The 11,826-nt window shown below is 29.0% G+C and overlaps 1 protein-coding gene across 1 annotated transcript in view; it reads right to left on the reverse strand.

Moving 5' to 3' along the window:
- Window positions 1–711: 711 nt before the first annotated feature.
- The window catches only part of LOC111623012 (acid ceramidase-like), a 22,261-nt gene continuing 11,146 nt past the window's right edge, over window positions 712–11,826 (reverse strand). The window contains exons 5-13 of the mRNA XM_023365492.1: window positions 6,443–6,521; window positions 6,302–6,376; window positions 2,319–2,364; window positions 1,980–2,124; window positions 1,860–1,914; window positions 1,621–1,787; window positions 1,369–1,533; window positions 1,233–1,289; window positions 712–921 (exon numbers count right to left, since the gene is read on the reverse strand). Of these exons, the coding sequence (XP_023221260.1) occupies window positions 832–921; window positions 1,233–1,289; window positions 1,369–1,533; window positions 1,621–1,787; window positions 1,860–1,914; window positions 1,980–2,124; window positions 2,319–2,364; window positions 6,302–6,376; window positions 6,443–6,521 (879 nt within the window). The 3' untranslated portion in view covers window positions 712–831. The remainder of the gene's footprint in view (window positions 922–1,232; window positions 1,290–1,368; window positions 1,534–1,620; window positions 1,788–1,859; window positions 1,915–1,979; window positions 2,125–2,318; window positions 2,365–6,301; window positions 6,377–6,442; window positions 6,522–11,826) is intronic.

Consider the following 11,826-nt stretch of genomic DNA (forward strand, 5'->3'; position numbering starts at 1 on the left):
AAATTATTTCTATGTGCAAACTATTTATTTAAAAAAAGGGACTGAATGAAATAGACTCATCTAGCATATATATATAATTTTTTTGCCAAACTATGTCAAACTATTTATGTTACATTCAATAGAAGCAAGTAAATGCAATTTTAATATCGTATGATTTAAAAAAGTTTTAAAAATTTTGTTTGAAAGTTCTTTGATCTCTTTGTCACATTAAGTTTGATTAAGATTAGACCACTTAAATTCATCCTCTAAAATTATTCTGTAAATTTAAATTTTTATATTAATCTGTCAAACCCATTCATATGATGTTTAAATAAATAAAGTAGTTTTTTAATATGATGCATATTAAAAACTGAAAATTTTTTCTAATATATTTTTAGAGATATTTAGCTTTGTTTAATTCAAATTTAAATTCATAGACTAAATTGTTAGTACATAATAATTTTAAAACATTTTAAATTTGCATGATGATTTATGAAATTCAAGAATTGGATGTTCAGTACTTTGCCCTTATAAATGTGTCCAATTGGATGTACTTTATCCAAATAAATTTGATGTTTTGTCAATATTTAAATTAAATTTTATACAATTATTATGTATAATGATATTTTAAATGTATTTATGACAATATTATAAAACTAGAAAAAACGTAGTATTTATATGAAATAAGACTTTATTTTGAAGAAAAATTTATTAAATATTTAATTTAATAAATAATTTACTTTTACATCAGTTATTTTAAACTTAATAATACTGTAATAATAATTGTTTACTATATTTGGGAAATCAACTTTCATTTTCATTTTTTGAAATTACAATTATAATTTCTTTGTCCTACCAAGGCCAACATGGATCGTCACAATATTGCAAATATGTTTCTAATTTTCCTGTTCTTGCTTCCATTAATGAAGTATATGCAGTAAGCTGTTAATAATATATAAGATCAATGATTCTTTCATCATTAAATTATTAAAATAATACTTATTAATTATTTGACATACTATGAACTTTGATTTTTGATTATGTACTTGTCTACATTGGACTTTGTTTATTAATAGGACTTATTAGTTATTACTGGTGTAGTTTCCATTTAGCAAATTTCCTCTATTTACTAAACAGAAACTACACCAGTGTAATAAGTCCTATTAATAAATAAAGTCCAAAGTATACAAGGATATAATCAAAAATCAATAAAAGTAAGGACACAGAGGCAAAAAGAATTAATATGAACTTACTTTATTTAAATTTGGTTGAGTAGAAAGAACATTAAATATACCAGCAAATGAGGCATTCTGTAAGAAAGAAATTACATGTTAATGTAATGTTACAAAGTTGAAATTTACTGGCTTAAAACATTTTTAAAATAATTACTTTTTGGGTCATTTTATTAAGGCATTTTATTGCAGGAGTCCTCCTATCATCAAAGAATGGAGGATTTTTCCAGTGATCATAATTTGTTTGAAGCACATACCACCCATTTCCCATAGTTAATATATCTGCTTTATTTGTACCTCTATCTCTGGTTATTATACAAGCCTAGATGGATATATATGAATAAAAAAGAAGAATTTTAAACATCAATAAACAGAAAAAATTTGATTATTGAAAGATTTATGTGCATACCTCGCCTTTTTTATTTCCACCCAAAATAAAATAAACAGGAGCAATTAGTTCTGTTCTTGCTAAAATATGCTTTGCAGTTGTATAATTAGGAGACTTTTCCATTACATCTCGAGTTAGAAATCCCATCCAATGACTAGAATGAAAACCTAGAATCCACTCTATAATACCTTTTGAAAAATGTTGTTATTAATAAGATATATAAATACTGTAATGCAATATTTAAAATCAATATATTTTACCTATGTAACCTCCATTTAGTTTAAAGCGTTCATTGACAGTAAGAGTAAAATGTTTCTGGAAAAAGAAAAAGAAATTTACTAATAATTCCTAATTAAATTTATTTTTGTTTTTGTACTTACTGGTTTTATTGCTGTAATTACTCCAACATAACCTGCAAATCCTACAGATTTGTAAAGTAATTTATTTCCTTTATAGAATTCCAACTGTGCTAAAGTCTGTTGAAGAGCTTCAGTTATTAACCAGGTATGATTCTTAGCATCCCAACTATAAAATATTGTTTTTTAATTTTTGACCAATTGTAATTTATCAATCAGATTATTCCAGAAATTTATTAATTATGGATTCTTTTTAATTTTGTAATTATTTTTTATATTAAATCAATTACATTAGACATAAAAACTGTATAATTGAATTAGAAGTCGATAAATTTTTAATATTAATATTGAAACCATTCTTACCCCATAAAAATACCAAAATCTAAATTTCTTCCATGATATAAATTTCCTAGAAAAAATATACAAATTAAATATATAGTTTAAAAATAAATTTAAATAGATTTTAGCCAAAGAATGAAAATAGTTTTAATGTTTGCAATGTTACATAATTATTAATTATTAGGGACTGGAAAATTTGACACAAAATTAAGTTAAAATATGTGAATAATATTCACTTTAAAAAACCAAAATATCCCAAACCATACACATTTAAAAATGATTTATTATAACTTTTTAAGCATTTTAAATCAAGCAATAGTTTCATCACAAATGGTTTGTAAATTATAACAAGCAATTATTTATTGTGACATCGTCACAATTTTTAATTAATTTAATTTAAATATGTTCTCTCCACCTCAAATTAGTAGTGGCTCTTTCTGTATATCATACTTTTCCTTTAACAATAGAATATGCCAGTCATCTATCTAACACCTTTCATGGAAAATTTTTGAATTGAATTAAATAACTTGACTTCTGGTTTGCATTGGAAGTTCTTATATATTGATAATTAATCAGATCCTCCTCTCCCTAAGGTTTCCCTATCTGGTTTCATCTTCCATCTATCTAACTCCGTTCTTGAGATTAAGGAAAGACAGACAGATAACAGTGGAAATTTATAGGTCTACAATTTTTTCAAATTGCAGTCCAATAAATTACAACATAATGATACAAATTTTCAGTTATATGCACACAAACATAAATTTTAACACCAGCACACTTTAATTCAACTTTCATAAACATTTTCAATCTAATGCTTCAGGTCTATATTGCTTAAAACTGATTTCCTATAGATCAAATTCGCTTAGATCTATCATTAGATGAAAAACATTTGTCAAAGTTGAATTAAAGTGTACTGTTGTTAAATTAAAGTTTGCTTATATATGTATATGAATAAAAAATAAATTTAAAAACTCACGCCAATGTTTGTATAACTTATGGATACAAATTCACTGAGTTCAGCGTTAATAAAGTTCCTTTAGTATTAACACAAGCACTTTCGATGAATGTATAATCGTCGTCTTCAGGTAAAAAGAACAAATTTTAACTAGACAAACGTGCAGGATGTTCCAAAGGAACAAAATATTTAAATTCAAACAGGCATCCGGAAATTCCGTTAAGAATGTGCAAATAATTTTTGATATGTTCGAATTTTTATATTTTACGATGTTAGCGGCGCATGTTCTACTGAGCTCACTAAAAAAGTTCTCGAGCAAGGCTACAACCCGTTATGGCCCAGAACGGAAATAATTAAATGCTGCAACAATCGAAGGCTTGTGTTTATCTGGGAAGCACTTCTCACGGCTACTTCAGAAGCATGCAATGTTCCCACTCTCGATCTACCCGGGGTGTAGATTGCCTTATATCGGCGCCTACAAAGCAAAACACACCTAACATCGTATCGCCAATGCAGTAGCATTTCCATGCATGCGCCGCTAACATCGTAAAATATAAAAATTCGAACATATCAAAAATTATTTGCACGTTCTTAACAGAATTTCCGGACGCCTGTTTGAATTTAAATATTTTGTTCCTTTGGAACATCCTGCATGTTTGTCTTGTTAAAATTTGTTCTTTTCACCTGAAGACGACGATTATACATTCTTCTAATTCTATGTCACGACTTGGTGCATTTATCGACACTTGGCAAATAATTCCATCACCTACTTTTAATTCGTACAGAATTCGTACACCGAATTTAATTCATACACCTACTTTTAATTCGTGACATAGAATTAGAAGAAACAAGAAAAAGAAGACACGGTTTCGACAAATAACTAAAACAAGATTATACATTCGTCGAAAGTGCTTGTGTTAATACTAAAGGAACTTTATTAATGCTGAACTCAGTGAATTTGTATCCATAAGTTATTATATGAATGATTCATCCAGCTTTTGTGAATAATTGTAAATTTTCAGTTCAAACCCTTTCTCTATTGTTGAGATAAACAGCCTTATATTAACTAAATTTTATTGACAGTAAAAAAAGAAATTATACTCACACAAAATAAAAATAAATTCAATACGATTTTTGACATTACCTTCCTTTTATAATATTGTCATTATCTGCTTTTATGATACTAGTCTTAATTCTAAGAATGTTAGGTTGAGTGATTCCCATTTAACTATTTCTTTCAGCAGTTTTGATGTTTTTAATGCATGAAAAGAATTATTCACAACAGTATGTATTACCCCACATGCATAACAGTTGTCTAGATAAAACAGTCTAATACCAATTATGTCATTATGACATCAAAGTGTATTCAGTGAAATGAGAATAAGTTTTACGACATTACCAAAATATATGAAAATATATACCTAAAAAATTTAGGGTGCAGTGGGCCGCAATGTGGGGTGCGAGTTGGACATCCCTGTTTTAAACAATCACATTAAGACCAGGAGCCAAGCAAGTTATATGAATAAGCTTTAAACCTTTAAGTATCTTTCCAACAATTTCCTATTTGTGGCTATTACTGATAAACAATAAAATACTTTTGAATGTAATGCTTTTACTATAAATTATTTGAGGGCTTGAATAATTGCTTCTAAAATGCACAGCATATATATTTTTAATCTAAAAGAACACACTTTTAGATTAAAAATATATATGCTGTACATTAGAAAAGTCTTCGTTTTTTTTTAACTCAGCACACTCATTTCCAGCTAAAACATTAATTATTATTCACTTTTGGTGATTGTTTCATCCTCCATCAACCAAATAAGTTTATCTTTTCAAGTTGTTTATAATGCAAGATTCTATTTGAAAAGATATTTTTTGCAGTGTTGTCAATTTGGTGGATTATGTTTCATCCATTTCTTAAGAAATTCCCTCATTTTTGGATTGTCAATTTTGTAAGGTGGTATGTCCATTGTTACAAAAGCTTCCAGTCTTAGTTAAACAGTTATTAATAATCTGCTGTATTCTTGGTGCCACATTATTGTTTCATTGTTTGAGTTTCTCTTGTTGTTTTTTTGATGAGTGATGATATGTTGCTTGATTTTGCCTTCTTACATTAATCAGTTTGTCACAAGTGATGAACCATATCTGGCTTATATATGGATCATCTAACAGTTTAAATTGTGTTTTAAACACAGTTCATGAAAATTGTTAAGTAGTTATTACAATCTGTTTCATATCTCTGGTCACCATTACTTTCATTCTTTAACAGTGCATATCAAGTGTCATATACCAGTTTTATTTGAAAATTATGAATATTTATGCAAAAAAATATGACAAGAAGCCTAAAATATGCAAAATTATTTGCAACAAGGTATTGAAAAATTAGTGATTGATTACTAATTGGTGAAATATCTGGTGCTTTTAAGATATTTTCAGTACAATATGAAAAAATCATGATTTCCAACTCCTATTAATTTGACTTAATATATGATATTTTGCTCTATGTTATTAATTCTGAATTTTTATGTTATAATAAAACAATAGTTTAAATTTTGTAATTAATTACTTCAGTAAATTACAAAATAAATTTAATTTTTAGCTAAGAAAATTAAAGTACAGGGTGATTCAATAAGGACTTTACAACTTTAAAAAAATATAGAATTTAATCAGAAGACTTACATAATCAGTAGAACCTTTAATTTTTAACAAAATACATAGTTTTAGCTCAAACAGCCATTTTGGTTTGATGTAGCATTGATGATATTGTCAATGAAAAACTGAATTCAACTTGAAACAACATATCTATTGTCACCTCAGTAACTGCAACACTGATTCAAGTTTTGAGCTCAGTGAGATTTAAAAGAAAGAGTAGAATCATATCACTAATGCTGCTCACATCAAACCAAAATGACTGTTTAAGTTAAAACTTCATGTGATCTACTGATTCTGTAAGTCTTCTGATCAGACTCCTAGATTTTTTGAAAGTTACAAAGTCCATTTTGAACTGTCATGCTTAATAATAATAAACAATTAATATATTTTAATTTACCTTCTATATCTTGGACAATAACAGAAGTACAAAATGTAAAAATCTCGTAGAATATATTGTATAAAATTATTTCCCCTGAAATGTAATATTGATTGATAAATATATAAAGTAAAATCATGCTTAAAAACAAAAAATAAATACCTATAGGAATTTTAGAGATTTTAGCTATGGAAGCAATTTCAGTGGAATAAGGTTCAGGTAACGATTTTAGAATAAGAGGCTAAGAAATATTAAAAACAAATTTAAAAATAGAATTTAAATAATTTTAAATTCTTAGTTAATTTAATATAACATAACTTACAAAATAATAGTACTGTATTATTTTAATATAACAGATATTTAATTTAAATAAAAATTTGAGTCTTCATAATTTGAATAAATCAAATTTTAACAAATTTAATCAAATTTCTGAACTTTATCAAGGAAGAGAGTAGATAGATGGTGGTAAGGGATGAGATCATATCTGAAGTAAAGCCATGCAAGATCTTACCTTTGTCAGTTATTTATAATAGATACAAAATTAAAATCCAATGACAATATTTCAGATTATTATTATTATTATTAGATGTGCACAAAATAAGGTTTATTAAAATCTTGTGTTATTAATAGAAATACACTCTCCCAAAAATAAAAATATTTATTTGTTGGCTATATAAAAACACCAGTTGTATTGTTTACTGTCAGAAATCAAACTTGTTTTCTACAGTATTTTACTTTGATACTGATAACATCTAAATAACAATATTTTTGTTCTGTATTCTATAATTTTTTATCTTACTGTTCAAGAATAAGGATTTAAATACCACAATATTTTTTAAAATTTGATCAAGGAGAAAATATAATAATATCCAAATTTTATAAATCTCACTTTTATAAGAGTAGATAACAATATTCACAGCATTATTTTAAAGCAGTTTTAGTGTTTGTATTTAAATTTATCATAGTATGTATTTTATATTACATTATTTTTATATATATATTGTTTAAGCTATTTTAATATAAAATATTTAGATTTGATATTCAATAGAAGTTCATTAATCCTATACTGTGAAACCTGAGTGGTGTTGTATTACTGGACTTTGTTTTCTTTTTGAAATTCAATAAGTTATATGTGATCTGAATTTTACAGAAGTTGTACATTTTATACCAATACACAGACATATGCTTTTGATTTGTTTACAAACACTTTTTAATTGGTCTGTAGATAGTACAAAGGATTAATGAATAACTTAATTTCACAAATTCAACATTCACAATACAAATACTGTATTCACATACTGTATTTGTATACACATATTTAGCTGCATATTAATGTAATACAGTAGAGCGTCGATTTTCCGAATCAATTGGGGACTGGGGTTGTCCGGATAACTGATATTTCGGATAACTGATTTACGTACGAAAGAATAGTTTAACATATCCGATGTCGAAATTTTTATCCGTTGCGTGTCGCTTCGCGTTGAATTTTCGTCGATGTTAAGCCTAACAAAAACTATTGTATCGTTAAAAAGTATTTTTTTATTTTGTACAGACAAAATTAATATATTGAAAAATATAAAAACAATAAAAAATTTTACTTCAGATGTTAATTTACTGTCAGATGTAAAATATTTGAGTAGCCCGAGACATAGCCAAAGATTGAAGCGCCACAGCACTGGCGAAAATTTAAATTTGCCGACTGGAAGTCTTTCGGATGATTGACTTTCGGAAAATCGACGCTCTACTGTATTTATTTTTCAGACTTGTACTTTATATGTATGATTTTACAATGTTTTTAGGTGCACTGTGACTAGAATTCTACTAAATAAGCTGAGCAACATCTCAGGATTTTGATGGTTGAGCTTCAATTCTATACTCTAGCTGAGCTAGAGTACAGAATTGAAGCTCACAGATCAACTCTAGTCACATTCTAAGTTTTTTTTGTAATATGAGGTAGTATCAGTCCTGTCCACTTTGAGTTATTGGGACTGTATGTACCTGATTTTGCTAGAAATGATTGTTTTAAAATGTTACCTTTTATTACTTTCTCTTAATCTAAAAATTGTTTATAGTTCAATTGTTTACTGCTCAAGTAGCGTTTACTTAAATGCCCTCATTTTATTAACAGATAAATAAAAACATATCCAACATACTGTGTATCTGTTATTATTACAGATGCAATTTAATTTCAAAACTGGCATTTGTTGCAATACACCCAAGCTCAGCTCTGGTCCAAATTCACAGCTCACTTGTCAAAACCTCAGCTTAGCTTGATATTTCTAAATAGCTGAGCTTTGCTGAATTTTTGACATCATGTCCAAATAAATTCCAATTTGTGGAGTACTATAGACCATGCAGTAAGAGTAAACTCGAAGAATCCTGAGCTGGAAGAGTCTATATCTTAATAACAATTTCACAAATTCAACATTCACAACTACAAATACTGTATTGTGAATGTTGAAAGGGATGGAAGGAGACATGTGGGATTTGACACATGAATATGATCTTTTTCAGCTGTTTGTTTTTACATTTTTTAAAATGTTTTTATAGTATCTTTATCATAAATAATTTTATTCTTTTACTTTTTACTTTTTTTACAGATTTTATTACTGTGATCCATGTGTCAATTCTTGCATGTTTCCTTCCATCCCTTTCATCTAACATAAACCCTTCCAGCTCAGGATGGCTCATGTCTGCTCTTAATCTGGCATGCTAAAGTCCTCACAGTGAATTAAAAGACAATTTTAGTTTATTGAAAGACAATTTTATTTTATTGGCTATTTTTCAGAGGATACCAGATTATCAGATACTGGAATCACAAACTTCTACTGTATTTACTTTAAACCAGTGTTTTTCAACCTTCTTGAATACGCGACCCCTTTACAAATTAAAAAATTCTGGAGACCCCCCTAGGGCCATATTAAAACTATATCAGTGATTTTAAAAACTATGTATTTAATATTCTTTCTGTTGAGACAAATTATTGTTTATTAAAATGAAAATTTCAAAAGAATCGACAATAATTTAACACACATAAAGTATGAAACTTCCTTTAATTATAACATTAGGCACAGGGAACTGTTGACCTTTTTTTTTATTATTATTTGAATTTTCAGCTTCTTTTTTTCTACTTTTTATTTCTTTTTGCAAATCAGCTCAACACTTTTTCCGCTATCATTTTCTGGGGTGGGCCGTAATTCTCGCTGAAATTGTAGTTTTTTTTTTATGTAGTGTAGGACCTTCAAACACTTGTCTTCAAACACTTCTACCCGTGACCCCCCTGTAAGGCTTCGCGACCCCCCTGGGGGTCGCAACCCACAGGTTGAAAAACACTGCTTTAAACTATTTATGAATCATATCATAACTATATTATGAATCATATGATAAAAGATCTCTGATATAGATAACAATTCATTATCTTATATGAAATCAAATATTATTTTACATATGAGTCAAAATGAGATAATTATGATCATGTAAAGATTCAATATTTCATTATATGTCATATACCATTTTGCATATATAGTAATAGAACAATATGTTATGACATTTGGCATAAAAAACTGACACACAAACTGGAAATATAAACTAAAACAACCACTTCACACCTAAGCGATAATTCCAGCAAACGAACAATAAAAAAGGTTTAATGTTTAAACGTTTTCGGCCGTCTTTCAGAGGCCCTCGTCAGGAAAAATTGCATAGAACAGAAAAAACAGCTCTATCTTTAACAGTTTTCAAACATTAAATGTTAAAAATTAGAACACAGCTATGTTCGAAAACTGTTAAAGATAGAGCTGTTTTTTCTGTTCTATGCAATTTTTCCTGACAAGGGCCTCTGAAAGACGGCCGAAAACGTTTAAACATTAAACTTTTTTTATTGTTCGTTTGCTGGAATTATCGCTTAGGTGTGAAGTGGTTGTTTTAGTTTATATTTCCAGTTTGTGGGCCAGTTTTTTATGTCTGCTTAAAGATTATCTTTTTGTAAAATAGCAACTGCACACCGGGTTGAATGAAATAAATACGACTTACATGAACCTATAACCGATGCGTATCCAATTAATCTATCATAGACGAACATTCTCATAACCCCTTCCGGGCTCTTCTTCAGGTGAAATAGCTGGATCGAACACCATAAAAAGGAAATTTGAATAAATCCAAACTCTGTTGAGTTTGAATCGTTCTTTTCGTTTGCTTGTTCCATCACGCGCTATGTTTGAAAGCGTTCGGAGCCAACGATCAATGTTCCAAGTCAAGAGAAAGATGTTATTATGATATTTAAAAACGTGCTTGTGCGATACATAATTATTTATTTAATGTTGTTCTCACACGTTCCCCTGTAGATTTTATTATATTTTAACACTTAGTAAATATTATTTCGTTGTTATTCTGTATGTAGTAGGTTTTGCCACGCCATGGATAGGCCGATTTCGTCCCTTGAATTAATACAAGTGGATGTGTCGTATGCCCTAAAAATTTCCATCTCTTCCAGCCATTTTAGGTGGTGAATGTGGGGTGTGGTGACAATTATCCGCGCTCTGTTGAAGTCCGTCACTATTTCGGGATCAGTGGCATAGGTGATAGTGATGTGGTGTGTCTGTTGTGCCGAATATCTGAGATATGTAGGATCGACTAAACGATCGTTAGGGGTTAGGATAAAAGAGCACATCTCGGATATTTGGCACAACAGACACACCACATCACTATCACCTATGCCACTGATCCCGAAATAGTGACGGACTTCAACAGAGCACGGATAATTGTCACCACACCCCACATTCACCACCTAAAATGGCTGGAAGAGATGGAAATTTTTAGGGCATACGACACATCCACTTGTATTAATTCAAGGGACGAAATCGGCCTATCCATGGCGTGGCAAAACCTACTACATACAGAATAACAACGAAATAATATTTACTAAGTGTTAAAATATAATAAAATCTACAGGGGAACGTGTGAGAACAACATTAAATAAATAATTATGTATCGCACAAGCACGTTTTTAAATATCATAATAACATCTTTCTCTTGACTTGGAACATTGATCGTTGGCTCCGAACGCTTTCAAACATAGCGCGTGATGGAACAAGCGAACGAAAAGAACGATTCAAACTCAACAGAGTTTGGATTTATTCAAATTTCCTTTTTATGGTGTTCGATCCAGCTATTTCACCTGAAGAAGAGCCCGGAAGGGGTTATGAGAATGTTCGTCTATGATAGATTAATTGGAAACGCATCGGTTATAGGTTCATGTAAGTCGTATTTATTTCATTCAACCCGGTGTGCAGTTGCTATTTTACAAAAAGATAATCTTTAAGCAGACATAAAAAACTGGCCCACAAACTGGAAATATAAACTAAAACAACCACTTCACATCTAAGCGATAATTCCAGCAAATGAACAACAAAAATATTTTAACGTTCAAACCTTTTCGGCCGTCTTTCAGAGGCCCTCGTCAGGAAAAATTGCATAGAATAGAAAAACAGTTCTATCTTTTTAACAGTTTTCGAACATAGCTGTGTTTTAATTTTTAACATTTAAAC

Source organism: Centruroides sculpturatus, unplaced genomic scaffold, assembly GCF_000671375.1.
Source record: "Centruroides sculpturatus isolate CEXI.00-Female unplaced genomic scaffold, Cexi_2.0 scaffold343, whole genome shotgun sequence".
NCBI lineage: Eukaryota > Metazoa > Arthropoda > Arachnida > Scorpiones > Buthidae > Centruroides > Centruroides sculpturatus.